The sequence below is a fragment of the Cetorhinus maximus genome, chromosome 8 (assembly GCF_964194155.1).
Source record: "Cetorhinus maximus chromosome 8, sCetMax3.hap1.1, whole genome shotgun sequence".
In the NCBI taxonomy this organism is placed as follows: Eukaryota; Metazoa; Chordata; class Chondrichthyes; order Lamniformes; family Cetorhinidae; genus Cetorhinus; species Cetorhinus maximus.
In genome coordinates, this window is record NC_135886.1 from 40,062,219 (window position 1) to 40,079,676 (window position 17,458).

General features: G+C 41.1%; 1 protein-coding gene across 1 annotated transcript in view; it reads right to left on the reverse strand.

The window, feature by feature from the left end:
• Window positions 1-17,458, reverse strand: part of ppfia4 (PTPRF interacting protein alpha 4) — a 585,677-nt gene that overhangs the window by 101,751 nt on the left and 466,468 nt on the right. The window contains exon 5 of the mRNA XM_078546714.1: window positions 4,096-4,212. Within this exon, the coding sequence (XP_078402840.1) occupies window positions 4,096-4,212 (117 nt within the window). The remainder of the gene's footprint in view (window positions 1-4,095; window positions 4,213-17,458) is intronic.

A 17,458-nucleotide genomic window follows, 5' to 3' on the forward strand; every position in this document is an offset into this window, starting at 1 on the left:
GTTAGGGTGTTTCCTTGCATTAATTGAATTCATGCATCACTGGTACTTGTAATAAGTTATGGGGATTTTGGTAACTAATGTGCTATATTCATATAGATATGAATTTTTTCTTTGGTGTGCAGTTAATTTTTCTGCTTATTGAGGCGAAGAATGTTAGTATTGCAGAGTGACAGCTTTTCAACCAATGTCAGTGACATTGAAGAAGGGTCATATGGACTCGAAACATTAACTCTGTTTCTCTCTCCATAGATGCTGCTAGGCCTACTGAGTTTTTCCAGCATTTTCTATTGTTTCAGATTTCCAGCATCTGCAGTGTTTTGCTTTTAGCTTAGACCTCTCAGTTTCCAGAAAGCCTTCTAAATTTTCATTCTGGTGTCATCCCCCAATAGACATTTACATTTGGTAGCAGCTTGGTGTCATTCAAGTTCTCACCACATCATCTCCTTTCTACAGCAGTCAGATCCTGATCCCACTAGCCTAATCTCTTCCCATAGCCCTGTATTTTCCTCTGCTTAAATGCTGATTCAATTTTCCTATAAGGTACAATCACCTCCAGCTCATGCAACACTCTCAGCAGCAAAGCATCCAAGCAATACTCCTTCCATAAAAAGTTTTCTTATCCTCTTAGCAATAATTTTAAACAGATGACCTCTCATCGTAAACATCCAAAGTCTTTCCTCTCTGCATCCCATCAAAATTCTCCATAATTTCAAAAGTCTCAATTAAATTTCCTTTCAATCTTTTCCTCTCCAGTGGGAATAGTTCTAATATCTTCAGTCTTTCCTCGTAAGTTTCCCAGTGAATATACACTATACAAACTCCATGACCTTAATGTCTTTCCTATAATAGTGTCCAAACCTGCACACAGCATTCTAAATGTGGATTATCCAATGTGTTATAATATGTAACTCTGATAGAGTGGAACAATTTCAGAACAAAATATATTAGTTTGCTATGAATATTTCATTTTATCAGGAGCTGGAAATGAAGTAGATGGCATAAATTAAATTAAAAGCAAAGCAAATTCACCCGAGTGGAGGCAGAGTGAAAAGAAACAATTGTAAAATGACACACTGCAGAAAGTCAAATGGAATTAGTTGTGTGAGAGACTTCATAGAAAGACACAGCAATCTGCAGCAAGAACTGAAAGCTCCGGCTGTTTCTGGAACTTGAACGTGCTGCTGGTTTGATTTTTTGTGAACACTGCTGAATAGATCAAGAGAAAGATTGTAATCCTCTGACTGCCTCTGCAGTGCAGCTGACCAGAAATGTTCTGTGCACTGCAGGGGAATTTACTCATCGAGGCAATGTTGGACTGCAGATGCAATGACGAAAATGCTCACAGGCAGCAGCTCTTCGTGGTTTGAAAATGCTTAAATACCTCAAAGACAGGTTTCAGCACTCCTGGGAATTCCGCATACCAGTTTTCAAAATCCAGAGGTTTGATTGGATGAGAAACCAGCCTTCACGCAAGTGGGAAGGCAGTAAAATTCCACAAGAGGAAAAGAGATTGCCTCTCCCGCCTCTGATGTTATATTTCAGAAAGCCAGTTGGTGAAGATGGCACTAGAGTTAATCTTTACTCAGGCTAACGCTTATTTACAGACTGAAACATTACAAGCATACACTACCTAACTCAACCACACCCCAGTGTCAATGGAGTTGATCAAATCTGCTCAAGTGAAACTACAATTAATGCCCTCTTGCTGTATATAATTAAATACAACTGATATACAGTTAACACATCACCTCCAAAATGGAGTCTGGTAGGAGAGAAAAAGAACAAAATTAGGTGGAACCTTTTAAATTTCATGTAAAATGGGAAAAAGGGTTCTGCTGATAGTATAGAAATTTAATAAAAAGGGTTAAGCTGAAGTTAAAATAGTTATTGGGTCCCGTTCCCCCCCCCCCCCCACCCCCACTGTAACTGCTAATAATACACTGATATACACAATGGCAGCATATTTCCTTTAGTTATAGAAGTGTAGCACTCAGCTTTTCAATGTAATTGTCTAGTAAGATCATTACAAGAATGCATTCCATTTATTTACAAGGTAAGTGAATTAAAATGATTGACTGAATTTCACTGATGCAAGCTTCACATAATAAAGCCTATCCTTGCAATGTTCTGAGACTTAGTAACAACTAACATGTCCTTATTTCACTGTGTGTAGCACAAAATAGATAATGCACATAGTTGTGTGTAAATCTATTATAACAAAATAGCAACATAAAATGTTGGGTCAGCATCGGAAAAACATTTCTTTGGAACAATCCTGCCCTACCTGAATCCCATAGCCTTTCTTGGCTTTTATATCTAATAACCTCCTGTGTAGTTTCAACATATTTTATTTTTCAGTCTTCAAATACTGAGTTTTCTTTTTCTCAACCATTTATATTCAGTTCTTTTTTATTCTTCCTGACCTATTGCATAACAGTAGTTCCAATGGATCTCATAAAAGCAGCAACATTCAAACATATGAAAATGTTAGTGCTGTCTTAGGAAATTAACAGATAAACTGCACCAGTCCATTTATCTTGCTGTAATAAAATGTAACTGATAGTGTTAAACTTAATTTCCCACCTACACTGTCTAAATAAACATACAGTTCAGCTCTTTTCTAATCTTGTTGGCTTGGTACATTATGTATCATATAGAAATCGCCACACACACACACACACACGTAATTTAAATGGACCCTCTACTATTGTGTGGTTGTGCTTGATATACCAATCATTTTATTTTACATGGACCTATCAAACAAATATTCAGCCAAGTTTCTCTTGTATATAAAGGGAGAGGAAATCACATTGGTCCTCAAGGTATTTGAGAATCCCATATGCCTTAGCTTGCTGTTGTTCATCTCATCACCTCCCATCCATAGGAAGCTTTGCTGGCATCCTAAACTGGGAGGAGAAAATGAGGTATTTTGATCAGCTTCCTCAATCTCCATGTTGGTGAACTGGAAAGACTAATGAATGGCTGTGAAGGAGTGAAGTCATACATTTGGGGTGATTTGGAAAGGTGAGTACTGTGCTACAAAGCCTTTTCCTGTTATAACAACTCCACATTCCCACATTTAAAGTAAGCGTAATACAGGTCAGCTATGATCTAACTGTACGATGGAACAGGCCTGAGAGGCAGAATGGCTTATTTCTGTTCCCATGTTTCTTTGATGACCTCTGACAAAACCCATTTTCTAAAGAAAATTATTTGTATTTTTGAAAAAGCAGTTTTGAGTAATTTTATTTTTGGATTGAGAGACAGATAGAAAGTCAGAAAGACATCATTAATATCTCACTTTATATAAGAGGAATAACAGTTAATCGTAGAGTATGTAGATAGATGACATTGTAATATTGACTTTTATTTCACAAATGGAAAGATAAATGAATGCCTCATTCACAATTTAGTCAGGTTACTTCTTTAATTCAGTAGATGTGGATACAGCCTTGTTATTCCGGTATTTTAATTGATGTCTTTTTACTTTAGTTAACCCCAAAATGTTTCATTCTACATGCAATTAAATTAATTATACTGAAATAATTATTTCTAATATAAAGTCATTTAGGTGCTGAGACTTCTCTCTATAATTCTTGAGACTAAAGCTGAACTTTTCGACTTTGATTTTTGGTCCTAATGGGATCATTCTCTCTAATTTCTGCATGATAATCAGATAGTTCAACTGCAGTTTTTAAAAAGTTTTCTTTTCCTTGGGGCTCGATTCAAAAAGAATATTAATGATGTGACTAATTCTCTAGGAGACTGACCATAACGTGGAGAAAACGTTGTATTATTGTGTACTGAGTTTTGATCACGAATATTTCTTCAAGAGCAACAGAAAGTTCTAATTCTCTTTGAGAAATTCATCTTTTGTAACTAGCATAATATAGAACAAACCTCTATTCCAGTGATCAAGTTCTGAAAGGATCTTAAGAAGTCTCCGTACTAAATTGGAATGAAACTAAAAGTAATTTTCACAAGTACTCTGAAGAAAGGAGAGTCAAAAAACGCACCCTTGTACGCTTGCGTGAAAGATGAAAATTGTCGATTGTACCCAGGTTACTAATGGCACAAACTGTTAAAGCTATTTACCTTCCACGTTGTCTTCTGAGTAGATTCTGTGCCGTCTGAAATTTGTAGTTCTTCTTGACGCTCACCAACTCCTGCTTTCCTCTGCGTGTGTACAGTCTGTTGCCTCAAGACAGTCATCTGTAAGGAGCAACGTGCAATGAGAACCTTGCAACAAAAGGCAATTAGCAATATGCATTACGCAGATCTCATGTTGAACCATTATTAGGCACGAAACTGCAGTGTGCACGTGTAACTCAGCTGGGAAAAAGAAGCATGTCAGTGACTGAGGATTCTGATGATATCAAAGTATATACCTCCAAATGAGAGCTGATTCTGATTTTAGCTAGGGTCGAGATTACCTCAGACAGCAACTAAGGAATGCACAGAATTATCAGGGCCAGGGTGATCTCCCGGACAAATTTTAATGCCTGGGGGAGTGGAATCATGTACAGAGTTTGTTCATTCAAATTGGTGTGGGTTTTTAACCTGGTTTTTTGCTCCTCCAACTTCATCTGGTTTTGGTTGGGGTGTTTATACTGTGATGTGCAAGCTATCACAATTGTGTGGGGCAGAATGTAAGCACGGGGGGGTCTTTTTCTCTCAGTCATTGTTCATTTGTTCACACAAATATTAATTGAAGCAAAAAGACAAAAATTGAGGCATGATCAGAGCAAAGCAGAGAAGTAAACTTATGGCCAGTAATGTCAGAAAATTATCAGAGGCCAGGCAAGGACTTTTAGTTCTTGTAGTCATTATTTTCATAGTAAGAGAGCCAAAGTACAAAAATCGCCCAGACACTGTCAGCATTCACCGATATTAAACTCTGAAGCTGACAGCAATTTCAGACGTTTGCAAATGATGCCTGCGACAGCATCTTCCAATCCCACAGCCACTACCATCTTCTAGACAAGGGCAGCAGATAGATAGGAACACCACCACCTGGAAGTTCCCCTCCAAGCCACTCAACATCCTGATTTGGAAATATATCACTGTTCCTTCACTATCACTAGGTCAAAATCCTGGAACTCCCTCCCTCACAGCACTGTGGGGTTGCTACATCACACAAACTGCAGCGGTTCAAGAAGGCAGTTGGCCATAGCCTTCTCAAGGGCAATTGGGGATGGGCAATAAGATATGGCCTAGCTAGCGACGCCCATATCCCATAAAATAATTAAAAAAGACACACGCAGTTAAACTCAGAAATCAAAAAGTTGCTGTCAGTGGTTCCTCAGTCCTCCACAGGGTGTGCTGTTTAAGTCCTCACAGACGAAAATCTCAGAAAACACTTGAATTAACTTGAATCAAAGGAAAATACTGCGGATTGTGGAAATCTGAAATAAAAACAGAAAATGCTGGGAAAACTCAGCAGGTCTGGCAGCATCTGTGGAAAGAGAAACAGAGTTAACGTTTCGATTGTGGATCACTCTCTTCAGAGCTAAAGAGAAGTAGAAATGCGATGGTTTTTATACTGTTTAAGAGGGGGTGGAGCAGCTGGAGCAAAATAAAAGGTCAGAGATAGGTAGGAGCTCAAGAGAGATTTACAAAGATGTCATGGACACAGGGCAAAGAGACTGTTAATGGTAGTGGTGAAGACTAAAGAAGGTGCTGATGTGGCGTAAAGGTAAGATAGTAGAATGTATTGATAGCTGAACAAGGGTCTCGCTCTGTGAAAGAACAACATAGAAATAAGTAACACATGGCCCTGTGTGATGGGGGAAGGGAGGTTGGGGAAAAAGGGTAGATAAAAGGATGAAAAATTAATTTTAAAAAATATATATATATGTAAAAAGGTGATAGATTGATAGATAGAGAGATAGAAATTTAAAAATTGGATTAAAAAGGGTAAAGATGAAGTTCTTGAACTCAATGTTAAGACCAGAAGGCTGAAAAATACCTAATTGGAAGATGAGGTAGTGTTCCTCCAGTTTGAGTTGGGCTTCATTGGAACTTTGCAGCAGGCCAAGGATGGACATGTGGGCATGAGAGTAGGATGGGGTGTTGAACTGGCGAGTGACAGGAAGGTCTGGGTCATGCTTGCAGACTGATCGAAGGTATTCTGCAAAGTGATCACCCAGTCTGCATTAAGTCTCCCCAATATAGAGGAGACCAAATTGAAGGAGGTGCAAGTGAAGTGCTGTTTCACCTGAATGGAGTGTTTGGGGCCTTAGATGGTGAGGAGGGAGGAGGTAAAGGGGCAGGTATTGCACCTTCTGCAATTGCATGGGAAGGTGACGAGGAGTTGGGGGTAATGGAGGAGTGGACCAGGGTGTCACGGAGAGAATGGTCCCCATGGAATGTTGACAGGGGGCAGTGAGGGGAAGATGTTTTTGGTGATGGCATCATGCTGGAGTTGGCACCATTCCTCTGCCATTTCCACCAACTCCTACCTTTACAGCCTTCTGGGCTAAATATTGAGTTCAACAACTTCAGACCATGAACCCTCTCCTCTATCTTTACCCTTTTTTGCAATCCAATTTTATTTAATTTTATTTATTTATTCATTTTTAAAATGTTTTATATATATTTTTATTTTTTATTTTTTTTATCCCCCCGCCACACAGGGCCATCTGTTACTTATTTCTATTTTGTTCTTTCACAGACCGCTGGCCCTTGTTTGGCTATTAACACATTCTGCTATCTTACCTTAATGCCACATCAGCACCTCCTTTAGTCTTTAACATTACCATTAACACTTTTTGTCTTGGGTCCATGACATCTTTGTCAATCTCTCCTGAGCTCCCACCTATCCCTGACCTTCTATTTTGCTCCACCTGCTCTAGCCTCTCTTGAACAGTGTAATATCCATCACATTTCTACTCTTTAGCTCTGAAGAAGTGTCATACGGACTTGAAGCACGAACTCTGTTTCTCTCTCCACAGATGCTGCCAGACCAGCTGAGTTTTTCCAGCATTTTCTGAATTCACTTGAACTTATGTTTACATTGAATTTGCTATATAAGCCCTTGAAATAGTTATGCCATGTTGAATGACATATAACTATGTTTTATGGCATACTAAGTCATGATTACTGTGGGGCCAGAAACATTAATCTTATATTTGTGGAATGTCAAATTTCTCCAATTATGACAAAACATAGATTATTCAAATGAAAATTATTTATTTTTAACATTTAGGATATTTCAACTTCCACCTTAACCTTTTGGGCATGTCCTGTTTCATCATGTGTCCAGGGTCTAGACAGGATTCTTTGGGGCTTGTCTATTCTCCCAAAGTAAGCTGCTTGAGACTGTAGTTTGTTAAAGCCATTACTCTTTATTTACAGCAACTATATACATGTTGGGGCCTCTACAGCTGTTCCCTCTAGAGCTCTGTTACTCAATCATGTGATGTTACATCATCATTACATCAACATCATGTGCTTCTGATGTTAACCCTTTACATGTCCTAATCTTTATTTCACTCCCTGCAGAATGATTAAAAAGTGAGGGATAATCAGTGCTTTTTATTTCCTGTTTAGCTGGCTGTGATGATTCTTTGCTGTGATTGGCTGTTTACCCTGCTTGATGACAATACTATTACTGGATGCCAGAGATCCCCTATAGCTGGCACCTGAACTAAATTAACGTTGGGAAAGATGAAATCCATACCACAGAACTCTCTGGATCTTTGTGGGCCACTTTCTGAGGTTAGTACTGGGCACTGTCACTTCACCACTGATCACAAAGTCCAAGCCATTAAATTATATTAAAAAAAATGAAAAGTGGTTTCAAATTATCTACCAGATCCAGGGAAAATGAAAGGGGTATAAATAGCTATTGGGGGAAGAATAATAAACACCCTGTCCAGGCAGTCTCTGGGCTTCTCTTTTCAGCTGCTACCCTCTCTAGAATTAGCACCTCCTAGTCATCATCTTATGCTATGAGGCAAAAAATACAGTTGAAGAATGAAGAATGTAATTTTTTTAAATCATTGATAGTTTTTGCTTTCTCCTCCTTTGGGTGTGAAATCAATCAACTTTTTATTGATGAAAATTCAAATTATTTGGCAGAGCTTCCACAGTGGTCACTTACCTTCACTTTGGTAACCGTCCACTTATCACGTATGCTACATGTATTCATCATAGTTTAAGCTGGCAGCCAGCATTTCAATCCAAATGTCAGCTTGTTCATGTATTACTAGAAAAGTCATTTTTCCCTCACTACATTACAACTTAAGGTCATTTCAAAGTGCTTTACAGCCAATGGGATGCTTTTGAAGTATATCCACGGTTGTAATATAGGAAACACAGCAGCCGATTTGCACATGGCAAGGTCCCACAAACAGTAATGTGATATTGAGGTTTTATTTCAAAGGCTGTTGATTGAGGACTGAATATTGCCCAGGAGACTGGTGATAACTCCCCTGTTTTTCCTTGGATTCTAGCCATAGGATCTTTTATATCCACCTGAGCGGGCATACAGGGCCTTGACTTAATGGCACAGAACTTCCGAACTCCAGATGGTCGTCCCACCCCCCATTCAAGATGCACAAGAGGATCCCTTGCAAGTCCCGATGTACTGACTATGTGCAAATTTCCCAGGAATTTTGGACTCTGATGGGAAATCCCCCTGTGTCTGGAACCCTCCGACAAAGTCTTCAACTCTGAGTTAAATTTGGAGACTTCAGATAGTTCTGACTCACTTACCTGAATAGTTACCCAAGAAAAGTTATCAGGATTAAAGCCAGTTCTAACTCCTGGGTAACTATACTACTGACCCTTTGACTCCCCAATGGACCCCCAAACTAGTCCCCCGACCACTCTGCCTGACCCCCCCAACTCCCCCGACACTCCGACTACCATCGCGACCACCTGACTACCCCGAACCTGACTCCCCCATGACCCACAATACCCCTCACCCTACCTCCTCACCCACCCGTCTTCCACCCTACCCCCTCACATTCTTAATTGCCACCCTGCCCCCTCATACACTTACCTTCTCTCCGTAGCTTCTCAAAGTGGCTTCAGGGCCTTTTAACTCTACTTAACAGATTACAGCAGCTAGTGCTGTAAAAAGACTGTAGCTTCTCTGATTCTCTCCACTGCTCCCTGTGAGGATTACAGCACTGCATGAGTTTGGAAGGACCCTTCATCGGAAGACGAGACCGAAATAGGAAGGTAAATAGGTAACGTTTTGTCTGATCTAGGTCGGAAACAGGGATTCCAAACCAGATCAGGAGTTCTGGGCCAATGTCTAATCTTCGTTCACATGCTCAGTTTTGTGCTGGAGTGCCAGCTTAGGGTTTTGTGCTTGTATTTCTGGAGTCGGACTTGAAGTAAAGATCTTCTGTCACAGGACCAATCAAACTAAATGTTCTCGTCTTCATCGTGGTTATTATTTGCATGGTAGTTCCTTCGACAGCATCTTCCAAACCCGCAACCGTTATCACCTGGAAGGACAAGGGCAGCTGATGCGTGGAAACACCACCACCTGCAAGTTCTCCTCTCCAAGTCACACACCATCGTGACTTGGAAATAAAATCACTGTTCCTTCACTGACATTGGGTCAAAATCCTGGAACTCCTTCCCTAACAGCACTGTGGGTGTTCATACACCACATGGACTGCAGCAGTTTAAGGCACCGCCGTCTCGAGGGCAATTAGGGTTGGGCATAAATGCTAGCCCAGCCAGCGACACCCACATCCCATGGACGAATAAGAAAAAAGTGAGGGGGTGAAAATAACATTGAAGTGCAAACCAAGATGCAGAGAAAAAACCAGCAACTTGAATTTATAGTGTGTCTAATCTAGTAAAATGATGCCAAGTAGATCACAGGAGCTTTATCATATAAAATCCAACACTAAGCCACACAAGGAGGTTTTAAGACAGATGACCAAAAACTTGGTCAAAGAGGTATGTTTTAAGGAATGCGTCAGAGGAGGGGAGAGAGTCCTAGAGAGATTTAAAGGTGGGAATTCCAGAGGTTAGGGCCTAGGCAACTGAACCCTCGGCCACCAATGGTGGGGTGATTAAAATTGTGATAAACAACAACATGGAATCTTTAATGCATTTAAGGCACTTTACAGGAGCATTATCAAATAAACTCTGACACTCACCCACATAAGGTGATAATAGGGAAGATGGCCTAAGATGATGTTTGGAATAATTTATAACATTGGATAATGAATGTGATTGATGCTCAGGACTAGTTGTTAATCAACACTATTTTAAGTCAGAAATTAATTTTAATGAGCGTGAGAAATGGATGCCCAATGTTTCATCGCGAGCAAAATATTTTCCCGTACCTACCCTGATGTTAGAAGATTGTTGTAGCGCATCTGAGAATTACTAAGAGGCCAGAAGTGGTGTTAGAAAACAGCTTAACTCAATCAAGTGGTGTCAGAAAGTTTTGCACAAATATTTCAATTATTTGTAATCATGTGCAGTAGACCAGCAATGGTTCTATACATGCATCAGATGCTTTATGTAAATGAACATTACCACCAGAGATCCAGTGTTACACCAACTTCACCACTTGCAGCTAAGCAACAGCAAGGAATTAATTTATTCTCCATCTTATTTCCTCCCCTGTACTCCACCCCACCACTGCCCTGCTACCTTTTATTCCATAACCCAGAGAACAGGCATGTTTCTTCCTGCTATCCATCTCTCAGCCACTGGCACCTTCTTTCCATGTAGAGAATCACTGATAACCAAGTGCATCCAAACACCATGTACGACACTGAGTCAGTTACCGCAACCCAGATTGACAACATGTTGTCAACGTGTTTAAAGCTCTTTCAAATACCTTTTTAAAATATTATTCATTCACGGATGTGGGCTTCGCTGGCTGGGCCAGCATTTATTGCCCATCCCTAGTTGCCCTCGAGAAGGTGGTGAGCTGCCTTCTTGAACCGCTGCATTCCCTGTGATGTAGGTACACACATAGTGCTGTTAGGAAAGGGAGTTCCAAGATTTAGACCCAGCGACAATGAAGGAACGGCGATATATTTCCAAGTCAGGATGATGAGTGACTTGGAGAGAAATTTGCAGGTGGTGGTGTTCCCATCTATCTGCTGGCTCTTTTTCTTCTAGATGGCAATGGCCGTGGGTTTGAAAGGTGCTGCATAAGGAGCCTTGGTGAATTCCTGCAGTGCATCTTGTAGATGGTACAGACTGCTGCTACTGTGCGACGGTGCTGGATAGAGTGAATATTTGTGGATGTGGTGCCAATCAAGTGGGCTGCTTTGTCCTGGACAAGCTTGAGTGTTGTGGGAGCTGCACTCATCCAGGCAAGTGGGGAGTATTCCATCACACTCCTGATTTGTGCCTCATAGATGGTGGACAGGCTTTGGAGAGTCAGGAGGTGAGTTACTCGTCGCAGGATTCCTAGCCTCTGACCTGCTCTTATAGCCACAGTATTTATATGGCTAGTCCAGTTCAGTTTCTGGTCAATGGTAACCCCCCCAGCATGTTAATAGTGGGCGATTCAGTGATGGTAATGCCATTGAATGTCAAGGGACGATGGTTAGATTCTCTCTTGTTGGAGATGGTTAGTGCCTGGCACTTGTGACATGAATGTTACTTGCCACTTTACAGCCCAAGCCTGGATATTGTCCAGGTTTTGCTGCAGTAAACTGGCTGGGAATGAATTATGGAGTCCCAGATATCAACTATGCCATAATTAATGAAAAAGATTGGTTACATGCTGCTCACAAACATTGCTTCCTCCCTCACCACTCCTAAAAACCATCTTGAAGCCATTCAGCTCCCTTGATAGCCCTTTTGGTAAAACTGGAACATTGACATTCAGGTCAGAAAGGTTCCAATCTTGATCTTCAGTCTAAGCTAAGTAAGCAAAACAGCCGGGGTGATAATAGGACAAAGCAGCTCGCTTGGTTGGCACCCCATCCACCACTTTAAACATTCACAGTGGTAGCAGTGTGGACCATCTACAAGATGCACTGCAGCAACTCACCAAGGCTCCTTCAATAGCACCTTCCAAACCCGCAACCTCGACCATCTAGAAGGACAAGGGCAGTAGACGCATGGGAACACCACCACCAAGCCACAAACCATCCTGACATATCCTCACTGTCACTGTGTCAAACACCTGGAACTCCCTTCCTAATATCACTGTGGGTGTACCTATACCACATGGGCTGCAGCAGTTCAAGAAGGCGACTCACCACCACTTTCTCAAGGACAATTAGGGATGGGCAATAATTTTCCTTGCCAGGGATGAATAAATAAATTGAAAATAAGAGCTTGGTTGGAACGTCTTCCACCTTTAAACAGCCCATTGGTTCTCGCGTAAAGAATGTCATTTAGGTAAGGGAGGGAATTCATTGCTTGTGGAACCATGTTCCAACACAAATTAGTACCTTCACAGGCCCAATTTTATTTTAGTACATATTTGATACATGAACTATACCAAGGTTCCTCATTATGAGTAAACCAACCAACCAACCAACCAACCAACGGTACTGCAACATCAGTAAGGTGGTGCAGGAAATATTGTACTATATGAAAATATAGCAGATAAGAGGAACACCAGCCCAGCCTACTACTAGACATGTACTCCTTTTTCAGCACCAACTTACTCAAGAAATATTATATTAATTAATGCTCCAAGTTTGTGTGTTCCTTGCCAAAATAAACACACTATCAAAGTATTCTATTTGTGCACTTTGATGCCCATTTTAATAGGTTGAAGGTGATTGAATATTAAAAGTGAAGCAATTCAACTTCTTATCCTGCAACATTCCATTTGTTCTCCTCTAAAATTATCATTTCAGTAAAATAAAGCAAAATGACTACAAATGTCTTTTGTTACCAATGACAAATACCCTTAATGCAATCAGAAAACAGTCTGCCCATTACTTTCAAGCTTCTTTTACACAAAAACATGACAAGGTTATATTAAATTTAGCCTAATTAATGGCCCAGAACTTCTGGATCGTACCTCGGATGTACCCTAGAAGATGCACTGGGGGATTCCCTTCCGGAAGTCCCCCAGAAAGGACTGCACGGGAATTGCCCTGGCAACTTCCAATGGGCAATTACCCTGCACCAGACACCATCCAAAACTCTTGATTTAAATCGGAGACTGCAGACGATTCTGACCCTCTTAGTAGAATAGTTACCCAAGAAAATTCAGAACGATCAAAACCAGTTCTATCTCCTGAGTAATGCCGGTATTGTCCCCATTGTCCCCAGGCCCCCACCGGACTTCCTAACCCCCTAACTACCACCCCACATTCCCCAACTACCATTCCCGCCTCCTAACCACCCTCTGGCTACCTCCCTGACCACCCAACCCTCCCATGACCTTTCGACTTCCCATGCCCTTCCCGGCTAGCCCCGACCACCCCCACCCTACCCCTCCGACTATCCCCCTAACCCCCCCAACCCAACCATGCCCAGCCACCCCACCTCCCGCCTACCCGACGACCTGACCCATCACCGCCACTCCCCGTTCCCGAACACCCCCGACCCATCTTCTCTCCTGTCAAAGTGGCTAGGACCTTTAAATTTACCCGCTTTACGCAGCTAGTGTTGTAAGAAGGGGGCATGGCTTCACTTCCCCCAATGTTGCTGCACCGCACAGAAATGACTCCAGAGCTGCCATGCTACACATTTCTCAGTAGGCCCGGGTCAGATGTCCGGGTGAGAAATGTGTAGTTCCATTCCAGTGTAAGCAAAAAGGAGCAGAGTGCAATCCAATGGTGATTGGCCCAGATCTTTCGTGTAGTGTCAGCATCAGTCCTCACTGAATATTGATAATAAAATGCATTATTTTCTGAATTGTTGAAAAATAATAATGGATATTAAATTGTTATATTTTAGAAAATTCTGATTGATCTCCCCACCTCTCAAGTTCAAGACCCTATCTCTATTACAGTTTCAAAACCAGCACAGAGAATTTCCATCGTAAGGAACATCAGGTGCACGATCATCAACCTTTAGTTCAAAGGAGAGACTTTCTCCAGAAAATGTAGTTTACATGGGTTTCAACACCACTGAATTTTCAAGACCATCGTGGAAAAAGGCTGAATCAGCCACAGACACCCACGAAGGACTCAGTGCACTCAATTTTTACCTTTCAGTATTCAATTTTAATTCGGCCAGAAAGTAAATTCCTACTTGTAATTCTGCATGCTTGTGTCTGTGCGTGCGAGTGTGTTGCCAAGGTCAGGACGTGGGTTTACCTTTTTAAATATTTTTATATCTTTACCTGGGTGGGTTTTTAACTCAAGAAAAACTAACCTCTTTATGTTTTGAACCCAATAATGCTTTGCTATCAGCACATAGATGGTTAAGTACAGATAATGAGTTAATACCTTCATCCTTATAAACTCACAAAAAAAAACCCCATCATGGTCAGACCTGGAGTGATAGAGCAGGGGAGTCATTCCACCTCTCCTCACATGGTGGTAACACAGCCTTATTGCAATCTTTCTTTGCTGGTAGAAGTCATATGATTTGCAAAAAGAAATTTACTTTTTCATTTAGAAATCTACCGTACATTATGATTTTTGTAGCAGAAATAAAGCTCGATTGTAGAATCAGAGTAAATATAAAAGCATTTATTTCCACCTCCTTAACTCGACAAATGCTATAAAGTAATAATGAGAAATTCTTTGTTGTGACTTGAAGAAGTTTCAAAGTTTCTTTTTATTTTTTTCCCCACACAGACAAACTATCCAAACTTAATAACTTGCAATGCATCAAGTTTTCCCATTGTCAGTGAGCAGGAACAGGTATTTTTACTCAGCAACAGGTTCTACAGCAATAGGCTTGGGCAGGTTCTGATAGAATCTGCCACTGTTTTGAGGATTAATTGTCTTTACAAGACAGATGTTTATTTGTAGCTTACTTGACAGACTGTGCACACACAATAGGCCATGCCACACCATAGCCTTTCCTGATATTTGATGTATATAATGCAGTTTTGAAACGTTTTCAGTTGGCTTGAAGTTGCTTCTATGCATTTTATTTAGTAATAGTATCATCAGTGTATTAGTGCTTTCTATGTTGAATCAATCACTTAACTGAAAACACGCTTTCCTGAAACAGTAAGTTATGATATATGGTTTTTCTTCTTATCTCAAGATGGGCTTCACTCTTTCTCACCTTTACCAACAAACTGATGGGTATCATTCAAAGACCAACAATGCCCAAATAACCACAAGCAGATAGAGACAGAATGGGCAGTGACAGGTTATTTCCAACACAGAACCGTTAAGTCAATAACTCTGCTGAATGATGACCCACAAAATTTCACATTTATTTCTACCCAATAAGGATAGAAAATCTTTTCCGTTGCAAGCTTTCAGCCACTAGACCTCATAATCATATTTCAAAAACGCTAAGGTAAACAAGTGACAAAGATGTCAGCAAAAAAAGGGGAATGTACATAGAAGGAAGCATTCAGCATTTTGTAATAACTAAAGCGTTCAACCATGATTAAATAAACAAGGAGAATTATTCCCATTGGCTAGTGAATTGGTAAGTAGGGAGCATAAATTTAAAATGTCATCAAAAACAAACAGAGGTTAGGGTAAATGATCCTGTCCAGGGGCGTGTTAGGACAGGCAATATCAAAACCAATTATGGAAGCAGAATTGATAATAGATTTTAAAAGGGAAATGAATAAAGATTTTTAAGAATAAAAAAAATGATATGGGGACAGCACAGTGAAATGGAACCAAGGAGAAAAATTTTCAGAAAGTTGGCGCAGATGCTGGAGCTAATTGACCCCCTTGTGCTGTAAATCTCAACGGCAAAGACTATGGGCCCTGACAACATTCTGGCAATAGTACTGAAGACTTATGCTCCAGAGCTTGCATGCACCTAGCCAAGCTGTTCCAGTACAGCTACAACACTGTAAATGTGGAAAATTGCCCAGGTATGTCCTGTACACAAAAAGCAAGACAAATCCAACCCAGCCAATTACCGCTGCATCAATCTACTCTTGATCATCAGCCAAGTGATGGAACGGCAGTGCTATTAATTCACTTATACAGCAGTAACATGCTCAGTGATGTTCAGTTTGGGTTCTGCCACGGCCACTCAGCTCCTGACCTCATTACAGATTTGGTCCAAACATGGACAAAAGAGCTGAACTCCGGAGGTGACGTGAGAGTGACTGCTCCTGACATCAAGACAGCATTTGACTGAGCATGGCATCAAGGAGCCCTGGCAAAATTGTAGTCAGTGGGACTTAAGGAAAAACTCTCTGCACAAAGGAAGATGGTTGTGGTTGTTGGAGGTCAATCATCTCAGTCCCATGACATTGCTGCAGGAGTTCCTCAGGGTGGTGTCCTTCCATCCATCAGAGGTAGGGAGGATCACTGATGATTGCACAATGTTCAGCACCATTCACAACTCCTCGTGTATTGAAGCAGTCTGTGCCAATGTGCAGCGAGACCTGGACAGCATTCCAGCTTGCGTTAACAGGTGGTGAGTAACATTTGTGTCACACAAGTGCCAGGCAATGACCATCTCCAACAAGAGAGAATCAAACCAACTCCTCTTGACATTCAATGGCATTACCATCACTGAATCCCCCACTATCAACATCTTGGGGGTTACCAGAAACTGAACTGGCTCAGCCAGAGCACAGCAGAGGCTTGAAATTCTGAGGCAGGCAACTCACTTCCTGATTCTCCAAAGCTTATCCACCATCTACAAGGCACAAGTCAGAATTGTGATGGAATACTCTCCACTTGCCTGGATAAGTGTGACTCCAACAACACTCAAGAAGCTCAACATAATCCAGGACAAAGCAACCCATTTGATTGCCACCCCATCCACCACTTAAAAACTCTCTCCCTCCAACACAAGAGTGGCAGCGATGTTTATTATACAACAAATGCACTGCAACAGCTCACAAAGGTTTGTTCAACAGCACCTTCCAAAGCTGCAACCTCTACTATCTAGAAGGACAAGAGTAGCAAAAGCATAGGAACACCACCAGCTGCAAAACAAAAATAAAAATACCTGGAAAAACTCAGCAGGTCTGACAGCATCTGCGGAGAGGAACACAGTTAACGTTTCGTGTCCGTATGACTCTTCAACAGAACAAAGGAAAAATAGAAGAGAGGTGAAATATAAGCTGGTTTAAGGGGAGGGGAGAGAGACAAGTAGAACTGGATAGAGGGCCAGTGATAGGTGGAGATAGCCAAAAGATGTCATAGACAAAAGGATAAAGAGGTGTTGAAGGTGGTGATATTATCTAAGGAATGTGATAATAGGTGACATTAAGGGTAGAAAGCAGGACGAGCAAGGTACAGATAGCCCTAGTGGGGGTAGGGTGGGGGGAAGGGATCGAAATAGGCTAAAAGGTAGAGATAAAACAATGGATGGAAATGCATTTAAAAATAATGGAAATAGGTGGGAAAAGAAAAATCTATATAAATTATTGGAAAAAAGGGGGATCGGA